Source organism: Neophocaena asiaeorientalis, unplaced genomic scaffold, assembly GCF_003031525.2.
Source record: "Neophocaena asiaeorientalis asiaeorientalis breed wild unplaced genomic scaffold, Neophocaena_asiaeorientalis_V1.1 scaffold218, whole genome shotgun sequence".
NCBI classification, from domain to species: Eukaryota; Metazoa; Chordata; class Mammalia; order Artiodactyla; family Phocoenidae; genus Neophocaena; species Neophocaena asiaeorientalis.
The window spans coordinates 3,994,217-4,016,252 of NW_020172818.1; the positions used below are offsets into that span (position 1 = coordinate 3,994,217).

The following is a 22,036-nucleotide window of genomic DNA, read 5'->3' on the forward strand; positions in this document are numbered from 1 at the left end:
GAACAGAGGCTATACTAGGCCCAAAACAAGTCTTAATAAATTCATAAAGAATGACATTATACGAAATATCTTCTCCAACTACAATGGAATACACCTGAAAAGCAACAAGAGACGAAAACTGTAAAATTCACAAGTCTGTAAATTAAACAATACACTCTTCTTACACACCAAAGGTCAAAGAAGTCATCAAAATGGAAATTAGAAAATAATTAGATGGGGGCTTCCCTGGTGGTGCAATAGTTAAGAATCCGCCTGTCAATGCTGGGGACATGGGTTCGAACCCTGGTCTGCGAAGATCCCACATGCCACAGAGCAACTAAGCCTGTGCGCCACAACTACTGAGCCTGCGCTCTAGAGCCCACAAGCCACAACTACTGAGCCTGCAAGCTACAACTACTGAAGCATGCGTGCCTAGAGCCCGAGCTTGCAACAAGAGAAGCCACCACAATGAGAAGCCCGTGTACCACAACGAAGAGTAGCCCCCGCTCGCTGCAGCTAGAGAAAACCTGAGCACAATAACAAAGACCCAAAGCAGCCAAAAAAAAAAAAAAAAAAAAAAAAAAAAAAAAAAAAGAAAAGAATTAGATGAATAAAAATGAAAATGCAACAAACAAAAACTTATGGTGTGCATCAAAAACAGTGTTCAGAGGGAAATTTATAGCAGTAGATGCCTACATTAAAAAAAAAATCTCAAATCAATAACTTTACACTTTAAAGAACTAAAAAAGAGATAGAAAATTGGGGATGGGGCGGGGAGAATCAATGAAACCATAAGTTGGTTCTTTGAAAAGATGAACACAATTAAAAACCTTGAGTCAGACTAACAAAGAAAAAAAGAAGACGCAAATAACTAAAATCAGAAATAAAAGCAGGGACATTACAACTGACCTTACAGAAATAAAAAGGATTATAAACGAATAATAAGAACTGAATACCAACAAATTAAACAACCTAGATGAAATGAACCAGTTCCTAGAAACACACAAATTACAAAAATAGACTCAAGAAGAAATAGAAAATCTGAACAGACCTATAACAATAAACAGATTGAATAAGGAAATCAGAAACCTCTCCAAAAGAAAAGTCCAAGACCAGATGTGTTCACTAGTAAATTCTGCCAAATATTTAAAGAAGACGACACCAATCTTTCTCAAAGTCTTCCAAAGTAATAGAAGAGGAGAAAACAACTCCCATCTCAGTTTATGAGGTCAGTATTACACTGATGCCAAAGGCAGACAAAGACCAATACAAGGAAACTAGAGACCAATTTCCCTTATGAATACAGATATAAAAATCTTTAATAAATTACTAGCAAATGGAATCCAACAACATATTAAAAAGATTATACACCATAACCAAGTGGGATTTATCCAAGGAATGCAAGGGTGGTTCAACATAAGAAAATCAAGCAATGTAATGTACCATAGCAATTAAAAAAAAAAATCATGGGCTTCCCCTGGTGGCAGGGTGGTTGAGAGTCCGCCTGCCAATGCAGGGGACACGGGTTCGTGCCCCGGTCCAGGAAGATCCCACATGCCAGGGAGCGGCTAGGCCCGTGAGCTATGGCCGCTGAGCCTGCACATCCGGAGCCTGTGCTCCGCAACGGGAGAGGCCACAACAGGGAGAGGCCCGCGTACCGCAAAAAAAAATCACATAATCATTTCAATTGATGTAGAAAAACCATTTGACAAAATTAAACATGCTTTTATGACTGGGAAAAAAAAACAGAAGATAACTTCTTCAAAATAAAAAAGGGCATTTATGAAGAATCTACATCATACTCAATGGTAAAAGACTGAAAACTTTCTCCCTAAGATCAGAAACAAGACAAGGATGCCTGCTTTAACCACTGCTATTCAAGATTGTACAGCAAGTTCTAGCCAGAGAAATTAGGCAAGAAAAACAAATAAAAGACATTCAAATTGCAAAGGAAGAATTAAAACTGTCTCTTCACAGATGACTTGGTCTTATAGAAAATATCCCAAAAAATACACACACACACAACACACACACACACACACACACACACGGAAACTATTGTACAAGAGCTAACAAATGAATGCAGCCAAGTTGCAGGATACGAAATCAAATCCACACACAAAACAGTTGAGTTTCTATACAACAAAAATGAACAATCCAAAAAAGGAAATTAAGAAAACAATTCAATTTACAATAGCAATCAAAATAAAATATATAGGAATAAATTTAATCAAGGAAGTAAAAAACATGTACCCTGAAAACTATATACCATTTCTGAAAGAAATTAAAAATGACCTAAATAAATGTAAAGATATTCGAGTTCATGGATTGGAAAATATAACATTAAGATGGCAATACTGCCCAATGCAATCTACGTATTCAATGCAATCCCTATCAAAATTCCAATACACTTTTTTCCAGAAATGGAAAAGCCAATCCTCAAATTCATAAGGAACTGCAAGATACCCCAAATAGCCAAGACAATACTGAAAATAAAGAACCAAAGTTGGAAAACTCAACTTCCTGATTTCAAAACTTACTATGAAGTTACATGAATCAAAACAGTCAGGTAATGGCACAAGGGTGGACACAAACAATGGAAAAGAATTGAGAGTCTAGAAATAAACCCATATTCCTATGATCAATTGATTCTCTCCCCCTCCACAATGGTGCTAAAACAATTCAATAGGAAAAGAATAGTCTCTTCAACTAACGGTGCTCAGACAACTGGATGTCCACACGCAAACCAAGAAGCTGGACCTCTACCTCACACCATGTACAAATATTAGCTGAAAATGCACCAATCCACCTAAATTAAAAGCTAAAGGAGTAAAACTTTTAGAAGAAAACAGAGATAAATTTTCATGACTTTTGATTTGGCAATGTATTCTTAGATACAACACCAAAAGCACAAGCAGCAAAAGGAAAGATAAATTAGTCTTCATCAAAATTTAAAACTTTTTAAAAATCTAAGGACATTATTAACAAACTGAAAAGACAACCTATAGGAGAAAATATTTGCATATCAGTTATCTGATAAGGATCTACTACCCAGAATATATAAAGAATTCCGAAGGACACCCCAATTTTAAAATGAGCAAAGGATTTGAACACATATTTCTCCAAACAAGGTATACAAATAGCCAAAAAGCACATGTAGATACTCATCATTAGTTATTAGGGAAAGGCAATTCAAAACAAGATGGCTAAAAATTTTACTAACAATTTTTTCTTATTAATAAAACAAAATTATTTTAAAATAACAAGTGTTGATAAGGATGGAACCCTGTTCTTTGTTGGTGGGAATGTAAAATGGTTCAGCTGCTATGGAAAACAGTTTGGCAAGTCCTCAAAAAGTTAAAGAAATTACCACATGAAATCATGAAACGCCTACAAAAAACAGGATAGTAAGCTCCTTAACATAGGTAACAAAAGCAAAAATAAATACATGGGACTATATCAAACTGAAAACCTTCTGCACAGCAAAGGAAACTATCAACAAAATGAAAAAGCAACCTATGGAATGGGAGAAAATATTTGCAAATTACATATCTGATAAGGGATTAATATCCAAAATTATATATAAAGAATTCATATATACAATAGCAAAAAGCAAATAATTTGATTAAAAAATAGAGGAATTGATAAACATTTTTCCGAAGAAGACATACAAATGGCTGACAGATACATGAAAAGCTGCTCAACATCACTAATCATCAGGGAAACGCAAATCAATACTACAATGAGATATCACCTCACACTGTTAGAATGGCTTTATCAAAAAGACATGAGAAGTGTTGGTAAGGATGTGGAGAAAAGGGAATCTTAGTGCAGTGTTGGTGGGAATGTAAACTGGTACAGTCATTTTGGAAGGCAGAATGAAGTTCCTCAAAAAATTAAAAACACAATCCAATTTTGGGGTATATATCCAAAGGAAATGAAAATAGAATCTCAAAGAGATATCTGCATGCCCATGTTCATTGTAGCATTATTTACAAGAGCTAAGATATGGAAACAACCCACGTGTCCATCAATGAATGAATAAAGAAGATGTGGGATATATAGTGCAATATTATTCAGCCATAAAAAGAAGGAAATCCTGCCATTTGCAACAACAGGGGTAGACCCTGAGAACATTATGCTAAGTGAAACAGCCTGACAAAGACAGACAAATACTGCATGATGTGACATATGCAGAATCTTTTTAAAAGTCAAACTCATAGAAACAGAGTAGAAAAAATGGTTGCCACAGACTGGTGGGTGGGTGAAATATGGAAAAGGGTATACTATCAGTTCTATTATATCTAAAAAAAAAAAAAGAAAGAAAAGAAAAAAATAAGTTCTAGACACCAAATGTAAAACATGGTGACTAGCTGATAACACTACTGTATTACTGAAATTTGCTGAGGGAACTTAAATGTTCTCACTCAAAAAAATATACATATATAAATATGTGAGGATGTATTAATTAACTAGTTGGGATAGGGATCAGGGGTAAAATCCTAAAAACAACAAAAAAGGATTAATATATGACCTAGTAACCCCACTTCTAGAAATATACCCCAAAGAATTGAAAATAGCTACTCAGACAAATACATCTTCATAGCAGCACTATTCACAATAGCCAAAAGGTGGAAACAGCCCAAATATCTTTCAATGGATGAATGGCTAAACAAATTCTGGTATATACATAAAATGGAATATTATTCTGCCATAAGAAGGCTTGTGATATAAGCCACAACAGTCTTGAAAACAAGCTAAGTGAAAGAAAGCAGACACAAAGCCACATATTTTCTGATTCCATTTATAGGAAATATCCAGAAGAGTTACATCCATAGAGACAAAATGCAAATTGGTAGTTGTTAGGGGCTGGTGGTAGGGGAAATAGGGAGTAACTGCTTAATGGGTAGTTTCCTTTTGGGATAATGAAAATGTTTTAAAAATCAGAGGCAGTGGTTACACTATATTTTTAATGTACTAAATGTCAATGAATTGTTCACTCTAAAATTGTTAATGTAATGTCAATTTCACCTCAACAAAAAAATATAAAAATTTTATAATTTAAATGTTTACATATGCTATAAAAATGTAGTTCATGAGTACCCTAAGGAAAGAGATCTAATCCCATATCATATCTTAGAACTTCCACCCACCCAATGTAAGATTATTTTAAATTATTTCTTAAGACCCTTGGGGGGGAAACTTGTAAGTCACAGATCACAAAGACAGAGAAAAAAGATGAAAAAATAACCCCCCCAATAGTCATTTCATTTTTGTTTACACTTCAATTCTCTACACAATGTAATTTGATAGTGAGAAATTAGATATATTAGAAGTGAAAGTAGAATTTAATTATAATATTCAAAAGGCAAATTAAAAAAAAAATGTTAGCCAGGTTTAAACTTCAGCCTAAAAAATACAAAGAGGATAAACATATATATGCTGACAATTACCTTTCACAATAATAGGGTTATGATTATTCCTTACCTCGCTATCTAAAAAATCAGAAAGTAGTTTTAGAACATTCTTGGCTGTATCAGCCTCTTCTTCAGATTCTTTTGACTCTTGCTCTTCATTAGTGTTTACTTCTGCACCTTCACTTTGAATAGCTTTGATTTTTTTCGTTTTAAATGGTTGAAATCCAAATGCCATCAGTTGGTCAAAGATTGCCTTTAAAGCACTTATTTTTATTGTCACATCATCAATTTGCAAAACCTAAATCGAAACATCCCCCACCAAAAGCAAATTAGGTATATTTTTATTGTTTATGCTACATAAAATTAACATAGATCTTATTACTAATCTAATTGCAACAACAGTGTCAAGTCTATATAAATATTTTTTAAAACTTAAAGTTTATTTTAGTTATTTTTTTTATTTATACCATGACACTTTTATATTTCCTTCAGAAAAATTCTGTCTTCAGTCAAAAAAAATCCCTGAACTAAAGTCAAGCTGAATTATATTATTTGTTCCTTTTATATACAAAAAAGTATATGTTTAACTATGATTTTATTATTTTTTTAAGATCTAGAAAAACTGTTCAATATATTGCAATTGTTTGGGGCCATCTATCAAGATAAAAACATTACATTCTAACCAATGAAAAGCATTCATTGGAACATCAGTACTCTTCTAGGTTATCAAGTTTCATTAAAGAAATTTTTCTCTTATTAGCTCAATAAATTCAGATTTCATTAATAGTGAATTCAGTTTTCATTGAACTAGACTTCTTTATAAAAGGAAGTGAACCATAAAACCCAGCAGTTTCTATGAGTCTATCCTGAATCCATAAAACCCAGCGGCTTGTATGAATCTATCCTGACTTAAGAAAACCAAATTCTTACATACCAAATTTCAAAGCCATGAAAAAAATAGAGCTGAATATTTCTACTATGAAAAGATTTACTATATTTTTTAATACACTTAAATTTTGGTCACTAATAAGCTACTTGGCTATACAGCTTAGCCCACAGAATGAAGAAAAATCACCCACAAGTTGGTCAAATGAATGAATTGAGAAAAATGGCTCAAAATTACAAAATTTCGAAGGAAATTTCAAGACACATCTATTACATATTTTCTTATGGCAAGACTTGCAAATCTGCCAAAGCCAAATGCTTATTTATAAGAACGTACTGTCATGACTATTCTCTACAAATTCTAAACATGCTACTCTCAACAGCATCTTGGTTTTCCTTGTCCTTCTCAGTCCCTCACTGGCTAGCAATAGCTCTCAATATGGGATATTTATTTAAGAAAGATTTCTAAATGAAATAATTTCCCTCTCCTGCCTTTCTAACAAGTGTGGATATATTTATTAAGTCAATTTCTATTACTAAAACTTGATTAAAAAAAAAACTGATTTCTTACTCCCCCAAAATACTGCTCTTTTCCCTTTATCTAAAATCTTCCAATGATAGCTCTGAAAATACCTTTATAAAGATAAATAATTGAATCTACTCAGTGGTTAAATTCTTTTGATTGCGAACCCCTTTGAGGACCTAATAAGAGCCCACCTCAGAATAACATTCAAAATATAGGCAAAATTCCACACACAATTTATTTTACTGCATTTGTATCTGGTATCATTCACATTTTTTTTTTTTTTGCGGTGTGCGGGCCTCTCACTGTTGTGGCCTCTCCTGTTGTGGAGCACAGACTCCAGACGCGCAGGCTCAGCGGCCATGGCTCACGGGCCTAACCGCTTCGCAGCATGTGGGATCTTCCCGGACCGGGGCACGAACCCGTGTCCCCTGCATTGGCAGGCGGACTCTCAACCACTGTGCCACCAGGAAAGCCCCTAAACTTTCATTTTTAAAAATTTTAATTCTATGACAAGGCTGCTATTAACTGTTTTGATTTGAAATTAAGGTAAAATTATGGAATGGTCTTGATAAGAAACATTCATTTATTTTTCACATGAACTTGATTTTGACAATTCTTTTTCACTACAGAAAATTATACAGGAGTAAACAGTATCAAGGCTCCTATAGCTCCATCAAATGGGGTATGAGTTAGTATTAAATAACTTCCTAATGCTCCAGGACACTTGTAAGCATTAAATTCGTATTAATTTCTTCTGTCTGAAATGACCAAAACACTTATTATTGATGTTATGTCAGCAAAAATTAAAAGGATCAAAATCCACATTTCATCTTTAAAAGTCAAGTGAATTTATGTGTCTTTGGAAAGAGTTCTATGGTATTTCTTTTGCTGCAGTACTAGAAATTTTACATAGCTGTCTAACTCTAATCTCCTCTACTTGAAAACAACTTCTCAATACAATTTTTCATAAGTACTCATAATGGTATATAGGGCATCTTAATGAACATTTTACCTCATTTGTAGAGTAAAAAGTGCTATACTTAATAAGCTAGACATAAATGAACCCTTCACTATCAAATTTTCTAGTAAGATTTTTCTTCCACTTAAATAAAAAGTAATGACCAGGGGTCAATCTAGCATTTAATGACCCATCCTCTAGAAAACCAGGAAATTGAAATAGAGAACTTACTGGTTTAATTTCTTAGCAAAACCTCTTTGAAAATGTAGTATTTTATTTCCTGGGCACCTATAAAGCCAATAGATTTCACAATAGTAAACAAGACTCCCTTTAGAATTACTACCAGAATCACTCATGCCAGTACCTGCTGATATAAATAGTAATGACTTTGTATAACACAGGGAGATTCATTCATTCATCTTGGAGCAAAACCAGATGTATGGCCAAGCACTATAAATGATTCATCTGGACAAAGTACCAAGATTTTTCTTCCAGTTTCTTTGAAAAGAAACTGTACACCATTTTAAAGATAATACTTGACATTCTAACTTTCCAAAAGGATCTCACAATAATAGAAAATTTTCTCTGATAACAAGCATGGGATGATAAATATAAACAAAGCACTGTCAGGAATTTAATCCTTGCACATTAAATGGACTGATTAGATGTCAAGTACTCCAAAAAAGGAAATTACAACAAAATGAAATTTCTGAGGACTGCCTTTTGACAAAAGTATGGTTTTAATTTTCTTCCTTTGATACAAGTCACAAACAGTTTGACCATTTCCAGAACACATGACTTCCCCAATTTCTCCCTAATTGTATGTTTTCTTTTTCTTGGCAATGTCATATGCAACATTAAAGGATGCTTCAAGATAAGGATTTTATGTTGGGGGAAAATTCAACTATTGGTTGAGTTTTTTAATATAATCTTCATAAAAATGATAATCCATGTTGTCATGTGTTATTTTCAAGTTGAACATGCAAAGCACTCCCATTCACCTGTTGCCAAACAATTTGCATTAAAATTCCTTGCAGCTTTTTTATCCCATTACGTTTGACAACACCAAGAGGCTACATGAATCACACTGTCTTTTTACATGGGGAGGTGGAGGGAAGTATATTTTCCAAATAAAGCTAGGCCCAAAAATGTTAAAACAGATGTCCAAAGGAGTTAAAAAGTCAAATGCATTCTACTGATACACTAGACTTAATCCCCTCTTGTCTACTCAGTACCACTCTAGCAACTGCCCTCTCTTCCCTATATTCAGTTTTTTTCCTTTCAAATGGGTCATTCTCATTAGGATTCAAACAGGCTGTAATTTTCTCCATCCTAAAATAATTCAAACCAAACCAAAAACTCTTTTTACCCCATATCCTCTCTTGCTACCACTCCATTTCTCCATTACTCCTAACAAAATAAAATCTTGAAAGAGTAGTATACACTGGCTGTCTCCAATTCCTCTCCCATAATTCTCTTTGGACCACTCCAATAGGCTTTGCCCTGTGCATAAACTAGGGCACATGAAAGTCACCAAACACTTCCTTACTTGCCAAAAGTGGTCAACAATGAATCCTTATCAACCTGTCACCAGCATTAGACAGGTCACCCTGGCCTCTCTAAAATATCATCTTCACTTGCCTTCTAGGACATCACACTCTCCCCTAACTATCTACTTCACCTTGGTCTTTACTGGTTCCTCTTCATCTCTCTTACCTTAAATGTTACCTGAGGCCTAGGGAACTATAAAGTTGAGATCTCCTCTCCAACTATACTCATTTGTCAGGTAACATCCAGTTTCTAGGCATTGGATACTATTACAGAATAAAGACTTCCAGATTCCTCTCCCCAGCCTGGGCCTCTCTCCTATCTCCAAACCCACTTAAAAATGCCTATTCAATATATCCACTTGTACCTCAAACTTCAAACTTACCATGTCCAAAACTGAACTCCTTACCTCACCTATCTGCTGTAAAACCTGTTATTCTGTTTTCCCCATCACAGGAAAGGGCAATTCCATCTTTCCAGTTATTCTGGCCAAAATCCTGTTTTCTTCCACTTCTTTCTCTCACACACCACATCAAATTTATCAGCAAATTCTATAGACATTGTCTTCAAACTTAAATTACCACCACTTCTCATGACCCCAATAATCACAACACTGGTCCAGGTCATCATCACCTCTTTCCTGGATTATTGTAATAGCTTCCTTATGAGTATCCTTCCTTCCATACTGTATCCCTATAGTTACTATAAGGGATCTGCAAACTATGACTCATGGGCCAGTTTGTTGCCTGTTTTTATACAGCCTCCAAGTTAGGAATAATTGTACATTTTTCAATGGTTAAAAAATAATATCTCATTATTATATGCTAAAATTATAAGAAATTTAAGCATCAGTGTCCATAAATACAAGTTTTACTGATCTACAACTATGCTTATTCAATTATGTATCATCTTTGGATGTTTTCATACTACCACAGCAAAGCAGTAGTTGAGAGAGACCATATGGCCTGCAAAGTCTACAATATTTACTCTCTAGACCTTTAGAAAAAAGGTTTGCCAACCAACCCATGGTTTAACCAACTCTATATCCAGTCACAGCATAAAAATCCCCTACTCAAAATCTTCCAATTCTGGGACTTCCCTGGTGGTCTAGTGGTTAAGAATCCACCTTCCAATGCAGGGGATGCAGGTTTGATCCCTGGTTGGGGAACTAAGATCCCACATGCCGCGGGGCAACTAAGCCCTTGTGTTCTAGAGCCCCCAGGCCACAATTAGAGAGCCCGTGTGCTCCAACGCCCTCACACCACAACTAGAGAGAAGGCTGCATGCTGCAATGAAGAGCCCACGCCACAACAAAAGATCCCACATGCTGCTACTAAGACCCGACACAACCAAATAAATAAATAGATAAATTTTTAAAAAACAAAGAAAATAAAAACTACCAATTCTTTCCCATCTCATTCACTGTGAAGGCTACATCTTTACAGACTAGAAATCCCTAGAAGACATGGATGACCAGCTGCCTGCAAATCATTTCTCCTACTATTCTCCTCTTTGCTCAATCTGGCCTAGCCATATGAGCTCCCGCTCCTTTAATATGTGAAGCAAAGTCCTACTGATGGACCCCTTCCCCTGCTCTTCCCTCTCTTTGGAAACCTCTTACCCAGATCTACAAGGTTCATTCTCACTTCCCTCTGGTAACAGCCCAAATTCTGACTTATTAGTGAGGTCTTTCTAAACCAAACTGCTCCCTTTCCCTATTTCCAGTCCTCATTCCCCTTCTCTGCTTTATTTTTTTCCATCTGACATACTACATATTGTTTATTTTTCATTGTGTATTTCCTCTTCTAAAATGTTAACTCCATTAGGACAGCAACTTTTATGTTTTTCATTACCTATCTTATTGTTTTCTAAAGTCTATAATAATGCTGGGCATATAATATACACTCAATAAATATTTGCTATATGATTAATTTTTTAAATACCTTAAATAATTGACATTTCATCTTTCTTCTACAAAAAAGTTTTAATAGGGGCTTCCCTGGTGGCGCAGTGGTTGAGAGTCCACCTGCCGATGCAGGGGACACGGGTTCATGCCCTGGCCCGGGAAGATCCCACATGCCGCGCAGCGGCTGGGCCCGTGAGCCATGGCCTCTAAGCCTGCGCGTCCGGAGCCTGTGCTCCACAACGGGAGAGGCCACAACAGTGAGAAGCCCGCGTACCGTTAAAAAAAAAAAAAAAAAGTTTTAATAACAAAAAAATCAAAACATAAAAACTGAGCCCTTAAAAGTCATCCATAATCATCATCATCAACAAGCCCTGGAATCAATTAAACTTAATAATACTAGCAAAATCACCACAGATTGAGTATTTATCTCAAGAAGTATAATCAAGATTTTAATCACAAGATAAATCCTACCTGCAATAGTAATACAAAGTGTTTACTTGCAAAATCCTGATTCTGTAGTCCACAGCATCCCAAGCACAAAACAGCCAGATTTCTTACTGTAGGATGAACACTTATTATTCCAGGAAGAATCTAAAATGAATTAGAAATTAAAATAATTTTGACTAGGATAAGAAATTTACAATACTATATTTTGAAAAATGCAAATTTCTGTATGATTTCGCAGACCTACTTCATTTCCATGTAGTCTATTAACCCAAAAAAGGCAACTTTTGGTTTAAAAAAAGGTAAATATTAAATCAGTAAAACAGAAGAATACAGTCAGAGCAAAATATAGTCTGATCATGAGATACCTTCCCTCCACCTGCCAAAACTGACTCAATGGCTTCCCAATGCTCATAGAAAAGATAAAACCCCTTAACATAATATATGATACACCTCATTGTGTAGTCTTTCCCAGTATCACCTTATACCATGCTATCTCTTGCTCTGTTTATTCAATTGAGCTGATTTCAATGCCTCCCATTCAGTGCTGTCCACTAGAAATATAATGCAAGCCAAGTATGTCATTTAAAATTTTTTTAGTAGCCACATTAAAGTGAAAAGAAAAAGATGAAACTAATTTTAATACATTTTATTTTACTCAATATAGACAAAATATTATCAATACATCATGTAATCAATGTTAAAAAATTGAGATTTGTTTTTTAGCTGTGGCTTTTTTCATGTTTATAAAAAATTGAGATAATCTCTGTTGTCTGTACTAAGTGTTTGAAACCCAATGTAGTTTTACATTTATAAATATGTATAAATATATATATATATTTGGACTAGATTTAATAGCCACAGGTTTTTAATATCCACATGTGGCTGGTGGCTACCATACTGAAGAGAGTAGGTCTAGATCATTCTTCCCTCTTTGTCACATAGTTAACGTCTACTCAAACATCACCTCAAGGCCACCTTCCATAAACAGATGAAATCTCATTATCATAAATTCACATATGACCATAAAGCTCTTCTTCATAGCAATTATCAATGGCATAAGCTTTCACTTGTTTATTTGATTGATGCCCCCCCTCACTTGACCGGAAGATCCAAAAAGGGCAGTCTATATGTGCTCTGTACACCATGTACACTGTATCCCCAGCACTGGGTGTATAGATGTTCAATAAATATTTGTTCACTTAATATATGATTTTTATTTAAAGCACAGTAATTTCATTAAAATATTATAACTCCTATATTTAAATACCTTGCTCATTTACATCCCTCTATAGTCTCTTTCAATCTTTAGACAGATTGTTTTTATATACTTAAAATCATTATGACCATTCAATTTTGTGTTCTTTCTTCCCTCAATAGTGTTTCCCCACATATATAAGTCTTCATATCTACTACTTCAATTGTGCAATTAATTATACCATCATTTATCATTCTCTTGCAATAGAACCAGACATAAAGTACACAAGCAGAACTTTAAAAGTATCACTTTTCACTAGACATCAGCTTTGTTAAAAATAAAACTAAATTCTAACGGTTTAACAGATCTAGTTTTAATCAGCTCTGGACTGTTATAAACAATAATTGGTTTTCTTTACTACATTTAGAAACTCATGACAATCCAAGGAACTAGATTTTAGATCACATTCATTGGCTGTTTTTCACTAATCCCAAGTAAAAACAATTTGGGGAGAATCCTGGAAGAGGTTGGATACATTCAAAATTTGCTTTGGATAAGTAGCACTATTAAAAAGAATACTCTAAAGCTGCATGTCTAATACTGTCGCCATTAACCACATGTGGCTACTGAACACTTGAAATATGACTAGTCCAGATTGAGATGTGCTTTAAGACTTAGTATGAAGAATAGAATGTAAAATATCGCAATAAAATATTGATTAAATGATGAAATTATAATATTTGGGGTATACTGGGTTAAATATATTAAAATATATTTAAATTAATGTATATTAGAATTAATTTCACATTTCTTTTTAATTTTTAAATGTGGCTACTAGAAATTTTAAAGTTACATGTGGTTTGCATTATATTTCTATCAGACAATGGACAGCCACTGTATTATTTTTTCTTTTTTACCATTTATATTTATCAGATGTTTAAAATCATCTTTTCATTCTTTTGAACCCCAAGGAACATATCACTTATAAAATGATGAAGGTGCGAGCTAAAATAAAGCCTCAAAGTGCACCAACATACCAAAGATTCAATGATGCCATTCATGGTTGCACCTATACCTGTTGAAGTGCACATCTGTTTCAATAGTTCATAGCACAAAATAAGACACTTCTGTAGTGTTTCAGCATCATTCTAAAATGAAACACAAAATATTCAGCATTAGTAAAAATATATTCTGCCCATCCCTTAAATGTTCACTTTCTCGAGGCTTTTTGTCCAAGATATGTTGTCTCTATACACACTCCCTGCACCTTATCCAGTCACAAAACTTACCATTTATAAGCTGGTTCAACTATTTTCTAAGTTTCAGATTCATATATAAAACTGCCATAAGACATTTCCTCTTGTATGGTCCACAGGCTTCCCAAACTCAAAATGGCCAAAAGGGAACTAACCAATCATTACCCAAATTCCTCCTCCTGTGCTACCTCCATAAATTTCGCTGCCATCTACCCAGCTGTCCAAACCAAAAGACCTAGGATACATTCTTGACTCACTCTTCTCCTTGTTACTAATTCTTAAATACTTCTCAAATCCATCACTTCTTTCCATATCCACCATCATTATCTCGTTCAGACTGCACTCATCTCAATCCTACATTACTGTTAACAGTCTTCAAACTAGTATGCCTGCCTGCAATTCATTTCCTGAGTAACAGTGATCTTTATAAGACATAAATCTCATCTTTAGTGGTTCACCATGATCTTTGGGTAAGGGACAATTTTTAAAATATTGTTTAGACAAGGCCTTACATGAATTGGCCCTTAATTTCTTCCCCCCAGATTTATCTCTTATCTCTCCGCCTCAATTCTTTAGTCATGTGGACCTGAAGTTTTTAAACACAACAGGCACTCTTTAACTTCTAGGCCTTCACACACGTCATTCCATCTGCCTATAACATTCCCTTAACAACTCACTGAGGAGAGATGACACAGAGTGCATTAAAAACACAATCAAAGCCACTTGCCTGGGTTTGAATCCTGCCTCTACCATTTACTACCCGTATAACTTCAGGCAAGTTACTTGCCTTCTATAAAGTAAGGATAATTGTACCAATTCCGTTAGGTCATAATGAGAATCAAATGAATTTATACTTGTGAATACCACAAAAAAAGGATCCTGTAACTACTTGCTTATACTATTTTTATTCAAATCTCAAGCTGAAACATTCCTTTTGGGGAAGCCAATACTACCCTCTCCATAAAACCCCTATACTTACCTGAACATAGCATTTATTATACTATACTGTAATTATACTGTAATAGATTTATAACCCTTAAAGTAGGACAAATGAACAGATAAATGGTCAAAGCAAGTAAAGTTAAACAGATAATATTAATCATGATAGATCACCCTAGTTGAAATTTTCCTAATTCAGACCTGCAGTTTATATCATTTTTCAGTTTATATTTTCATTTTTCACTTTAAATTTGCTCCTCAAATTTAAGAGCCTATAATGATCCATTGACTTGGTCAAACAAAAGAAATAAGCTACTTAGCTATGAAAATAAAATTCAGGCATACCCATTGGGAAGCTAGGGTGTTAGAGCAGGGATATCTATGGCTGCAGAGCTCAAGGACATAACATAACTTACAAAACTCTCCAGTATAGTAAACTCTTCCCTATCCAGCATTCTCTTTATAAGAATAATCAGCACTTCCCAAACCAAAACTACAGTAATAAATGATGTTTACTACAAAAGGCAAGATCCTAAAAGACCTCCTGAATTAAAGTGAATAGCAAATATTATAGTAATTGATACCATTTTACCTTACATTAAAATAATATTCATGTATCAAATACAACTAAGTTAATTAAAAAAGACTGCTGAAACGAAGCTTTAAATGTTATTAGATATATAAGTTTAGTATTTCTTTTTTAAAAAATTTTTATTGGAGTATAATTGATTTACAATGTTGTTAGTTTCAGGTGTACAGCAAAGTGAATCAGTTACATATACATATATCCACTCTTTTTTTTTTTTAAGATTCTTTTCCCATATAGGCCATTACAGAGTATTGAGTAGAGTTCCCTGTGCTTTACAGCAGGTTCTTATTAGTTATCTATTTTATACAGTATTTCATTTAAAATAACAGTTACTTAGCTTTTTCTAAAAACAAAAGAGTAATTAAACTTTAAAAAAATATGTGTATAATGGCACTGTTACTATAGAAATTCTTTTCCTAGCAGTGGAAAGGTCATGAGTCTTCCACAAATAAGAGAAAGATGCATTTTCCGTTTCTAAACCATTCAAGACAAACAAAACAGAACAAAACAAAGAGAAGGAAACCACTGGAAGGCAGGTTTCCTTGGCAAGGAAGAAAGACTTCAGATTCTAGGGATTAGCATGACAAGGGAGCAAATCAAATAAAGTCTTAGCAACAATAATTAAAGTTCATTAAAGCCTTTCGAAGTCCAAAATAGAACGGAACAGGCAGAAAAATATTATTTTTGTATTAGTTCATGGTATTGTTAAAAATCCCTCCTAGGGGGCTTCCCTGGTGGCGCAGTTGTTGAGAGTCCGCCTGCCGATGCAGGGGACACGGGTTCATGCCCCGGTCCAGGAAGATCCCACATGCCGCGGAGCAGATGGGCCCATGAGCCATGGCCACTGAGCCTGTGCGTCCGGAGCCTGTGCTCCGCAATGGGAGAGGCCACAACAGTGAGAGGCCCACATACTGCAAAAAAAAAAAAAAATCCCTCCTAGGGCTTCCCTGGTGGTGCAGCGGTTGAAAGTCCTGCCGATGCAGGGGACACGGGTTCGTGCCCCGGTCTGGGAAGATCCCACATGCCGCGGAGTGGCTGGGCCCGTGAGCCATGGCCGCTGAGCCTGCGCGTCTGGAGCCTGTGCTCCGCAACGGGAGAGGCCACAATGGTGAGAGGCCCGTGTACCGCAAAAAAAAAAAAAAAATCCCTCCTAAGTGAACATATTCCAGCAGCTGAGTTAAGAAAACAAGGTTTAGTTGAGATGATTAACAGTAGCTGAAATTTAATATGAAAAATGTATCTATACCTTCTCTATGTGGACTTCTTTAATTTCAAGTTGCTCTGTCTCTTTCAATAGGTTTATTTTGGCATCTTCTAATGCTTTTATTTCTTCTTTTAATTCTGATGCTTGATTAAAATCCTGTAAGTTAATGCAATTTTCCAAAGCTGCTTTTGCCTCAATAAGTTTAACTTTTATTTCAGCCATCTAAGAAAAGATATAAATTGTGTAAACACCAAACAAAAACTATTAATGTGAAATCTGTAGCAAACTGAAGAGTATTATTTAAAACCATTTCAACCATCTAGAAGTTAAGCAGTCAGGTACATACAGAAAAAGTGGTAGTCTTCCTGAAACAGAGATTGGCAAATCTTTCAGACTGACATAATCTGATAACATTTTAGATACTCTTATATAGTTTAATAGTTAACCAATAATTTGACTTTGTGCAATTTTGAAAATGTACAAGAAGAAATAAAAGACTTGCGCAACTACAATATACTCAAGCATTTCTTTAATTTAGAAGACAATTACCTTGAGTTCCTTCTTTCTTGCATCAGCTGGATCATTATTAACACCAACAGTAACAATGGGTGCCCGAATCTCTGAGATAATTTCTGTAACCTGATAAGTTATAATTCAGAATACATGCTTTAATATATGTTATATATCAGAAAAAGACATCTAACTGTTATACAAAACTCCAAACTGTATCCACAATCTCTTGAAAAATAGAGCAAAATATACAAGCAAAAATGGCACACATTCTATTTGCTAGACAATTTTAGAAAAAAAATGACCAAACAATACATCTGACTAAAAACTCTTAAGATTATGGGAAGGTAAATAGGCACATAGACACTGAAGATAAATTCTCTTTCATATAGTGCTTTAAAACAGAAAAAATGAAAAGAGCATCTAATCTTAGGCACCATAAAACTAAAATTTTCTGCCTAAAATCCTCAACTCCCTCCCTTGTTCAGCTCCAATGGAAGTGGAATATAAAAAATTAGAATACTCTTTTATTCTTCCTTTGGGTATACAAGGCATAAATAATGACAGCAGATTAAACACTTTTCTTTCAGAGCCACTAGGCATTGGAGTTGGCCAATTCAGGAAAAAGCTGCATCCCAAAGGAAGGTACCTTAAGCAGGTGCTGGATAACCACTAACTGGGGATGTTGTAGAAAGAATTTATGTTATGTATATCTATATAAGGAAGGAGTGGAAAAGACAACCTTTGAATTAACTTGCAACTCTAAGGCTATACGATTTTACGAAAATCAACGATACAGGCCTCTCTTTTTGGGCTACCCCAGAGAAAATAACACTTGAATATAGTAAAATAACAGATAATATTTATTTCTGTATTTACCAAGCACTTTATGAACATTGCTTCATTGAACAATGAAAGATAAATTTCATTGTTATTCTTATTTTGCAGACAGGTAAAAATTCTAAATTAAATAACTCAGGCAAAGCCACAAATCCAGAAAGCATCCACAGGGATTTGAACCCAGGTATGTATAAATTCAGTCGGCCCTCAAACCTTCTAGCAACCAATGCCTATATGTCACCTCTTCCCTAACCTGCTCCATTTCAAACTGATTCAACACAATGATAGGTACGGTAAAAGAAAGGAGATATTTTTTAAAATGTGTGTGTGAGAGAGATTTGGTTTTAAGAAGTTTAAAGACTTGATAAAGAGACAAAACTAAAACAAAAGCAATTAAAGCCAAAAGTACTGAAAAGAGAATAAGACAACCCTCAATGTTATTGACCAAAATCTTTTATTTCTATCAAGAATGAAGAAAATTACTTACAATCTGTGTTCTCTTATTATCATCCATAATCATGTGGAGCAGTCTCTCAACAAGAAAAGAAATTAGGGATATTGGGGTGGTGGGTAGAGTAAGAATCTCCTGTAAGATAGCCAGCAGTCGTTTCCTGCATTCAAAAAGAACTATTTTAATTTCAGTACAAGAGTAGAAACACATTATATCTCTAACATTTCACCTATTCTGCAGACTTAACTACAGACTTAATTTGTCTTCTTTTTTATATTTATCACTATAGGTACAAAAATATATGTACAGACTTTAGACCAAAATTCACGTTCTGAAAAAAAATTTATAAATGGCCCTATAATCTTTCATAAATCAACATGATGAAATGACAAAATACCATAAGTGAATCAAATCTTTTAGACTGTATTTATTAGAGAGGACTAGTAATACTAATAGAAATTTTTAAGCAAAAACCTGCAATTTTATTGATTTATTCTGAAGCAACTGAATTAGAAACTTATATTTCCATATATACATATATTCATATATAGAGAGAGAAATTAGGAGAAAGAAAGAGAGACAGTATATAAATATATTTCCTCTTACATACTCCATATATATTATATAAGAAGAAAGAGAACACTTCATATAACACTTTAGGGAGCTAGGTTAAATATATTTAATCATATTGTAACAAGACTATATTTCAACACATAAAATAAGAAGCGCAAATTAGAACAAGGGTTTACATTTAAATGTACCTTCCTCCTTCTTCATTGGTATCCAAAAACTTGATAATTAGAATCAATTGTTGACCTATAAACTCTTTTGTCATCAAATTGCCAATATAAGAAAAATCACCTCTCTGTTCTTCATTAACAACCGGAATGCTCTGAATATAACTAAAACAAGCACAATTAATAAGATGTAGAATCTGTTTAGAAACATTAAACAGCTTCCCACTACGTCAGGTCATTTTCTGCTCATATCAGTCCAAATATATGGATATTTATACCATGTTATACTAATCCAGATCTACAGAGTAACTTCTGTGTTATTGTTATGAACTTCTGTGAACTTACTGGCTTGATTCAAAAGAATTTGGAAAATATATTTTCATAAAGATTCAAATTTCCTATGGGAAATTTTCAAAAGGTACATATTTGTATCTCTCAAAATAACTAATTATTTCAATGTCACTAGTATTCTCAATTATAAAGTTCTAAATCCCATCTCCAAAATCCAATTATTCAGAAAGAGCTAGTCTTCCCTCATCATCCTTAATTAACCATTATTTTGTTTAAAAGAATAGTAGTAGAAATAGTAATTACATAAGTAATGCATGAATACAATGACCTTTTTAAAAAAATCAGAAAAATATAGATAGCTTCATGAATTTGTAGTACCATTGCTTAGGGGCCCTACTAATTTCTATATTGTTCTTATTTTAGTGTAGGTGCTACTAAGCAAGCACCATCAACTACCCTTTTATTTTTACTATCACTGCCCAAATTAAAGCCTTTTACAGCCCTCACCTAGATGACATTCAAGAGTCTACCAGAAGGTCTCCTTTTTTGTGTGGAACAAAAAAAGCTACTTAAAAACAGAATTAAGAGTTTAAGTAGAATTAAGAGTTTAAACCTATACAACTAGGTGCCTTTAGGTTGGAAGTAATATATGAAATGATAATCCTGATGAAAAATGTCATTTTAAATTGTCAACAAAAATCAAGTTATAAACACTGCAGAATAATGATAAATGAACTGACTCATAAAATGACAGACAAGAGTAAATAAAAGCTCATAAATCTCTGGCAATGATATTAGGACCTTCAAGGGCATCAGCCACCCTTTGGATTCTAGCAGGAAACTAAACAAAAGCTACAAAACTGATAATTATCAAAATCAATAAATCAGTAGAGTTACTGATTTCTGACAAGCTAAGAAACCTTCACTCACCTTTGAATCCCTCCTACTTCTCCATCCCAGCTTTAGCACAATGCATAGTATCAAGACTTTGAATTTATTTTTAAAAATACCTAAAGAGTAGTTGTTCCATTAATAATTACAAATCCTGAACTGCATAAATACAACTTAAAATCGACCTACCAATTTTAATTACCATGAAATCGTCTCTTTCCAACCATTTTTAAAGGTAGTCATTATAATGAAGAGACCACTCAAGAAAGTCTTTTTTTAAACTCTCTAAGAATTTAAGGTAGCTTTCTTAAAATTCTATTAGTGTCCCTTTTTCTTACTCAAATTTGATAGGCCTCATTTAACATCCCCGATTTCTCTCTTTATGTGAACACCTCAATTAACAGGAAATCATTTTGTATCAGCGTTCTGAGTCACTAACTCTTCCTGCTACAAAATGTCTGAGAATACAGTTGAGATTATCAAGAAACAATTTTTCCATTTAATTTTGTTTCTGTTCTTGAGAAAACGAATCCTATCTAGTGACACTGCTCCAAAAAGAAAATCATCCTATTTCTTAAGTATTCTTTCAATAATTAAATATGATCTTTAAAGTTTTCCTTTTTATATGTGAAAAAAACAAGTTGATCCAAGTAACTTATTTCAAAACTCAAAGATTAAGTGACAAAGGAAATATAAGAATCCCTGACCTCTTAAAGTTAGAGGAACCAAGCTCTTTACATGTCAATTTTCAGTAACTAAGAATTAATCAATCTGTGAACCAGTCTTTGAGATGCTCACCCTCTGTTATTTAAATATAATATTTAACATTTCCTCATATTTTCTTATATTTTTTCAATCTTCTATGAGCACTTATTACTTTTATATAAACATATATTATTAAGCATTGCCTCAAAATTCATTCCTTTTGGGTACATTTCAACATGGCCCAAACAGCATTATAATGAATACTCCAGTTAAATATTAAAGCCTGAAATAATTACCCTTAAAACTCTAAGTAGATTCCCACGTTTTTCATGTTACTATGAGCTCAAGCTATAAGTCTCCATATTGGCTCACATTTAAGATATTTATGGATTCAATGTTTTGCATACAAAATTCAAATACGTTCTTAGCTTTGCTCCCTAACTTATATGTGGGGCCATTATACACGAAAGCAGGACACTATATTTTACACCAAGAGAATTCAGGCCCATAATCCATATTATATGTAAAGCTTTTTAAAAAATGCATCAAAATCATGACGTTAAAAATCTACACACCAGGGGCTTCCCTGGTGGGGCAGTGTTTGAGAGTCCGCCTGCCGACGCAGGGGACGTGGGTTCGTGCCCCGGTCCGGGAAGATCCCACATGCCTCGGAGCGGCTGGGCCCGTGAGCCATGGCCGCTGGGCCTGCGCGTCCGGAGCCTGTGCTCCGCCACGGGAGAGGCCACAACAGTGAGAGGCCCG

General features: G+C 34.4%; 1 protein-coding gene and 1 pseudogene across 2 annotated transcripts in view; both read right to left on the reverse strand.

Annotated features, from left to right (window-relative positions):
• NCAPG (non-SMC condensin I complex subunit G) overlaps positions 1–22,036 on the reverse strand; it is a 41,223-nt gene that overhangs the window by 9,605 nt on the left and 9,582 nt on the right. For both annotated transcript variants that reach the window (XM_024741766.1, XM_024741767.1), the window contains exons 8-14: positions 19,412–19,552; positions 18,687–18,810; positions 17,399–17,488; positions 16,892–17,071; positions 13,899–14,009; positions 11,691–11,810; positions 5,467–5,694 (exon numbers count right to left, since the gene is read on the reverse strand). In XM_024741766.1, the coding sequence (XP_024597534.1) occupies positions 5,467–5,694; positions 11,691–11,810; positions 13,899–14,009; positions 16,892–17,071; positions 17,399–17,488; positions 18,687–18,810; positions 19,412–19,552 (994 nt within the window). The remainder of the gene's footprint in view (positions 1–5,466; positions 5,695–11,690; positions 11,811–13,898; positions 14,010–16,891; positions 17,072–17,398; positions 17,489–18,686; positions 18,811–19,411; positions 19,553–22,036) is intronic.
• On the reverse strand, positions 20,024–20,124 carry LOC112397607 (uncharacterized; annotated as a pseudogene).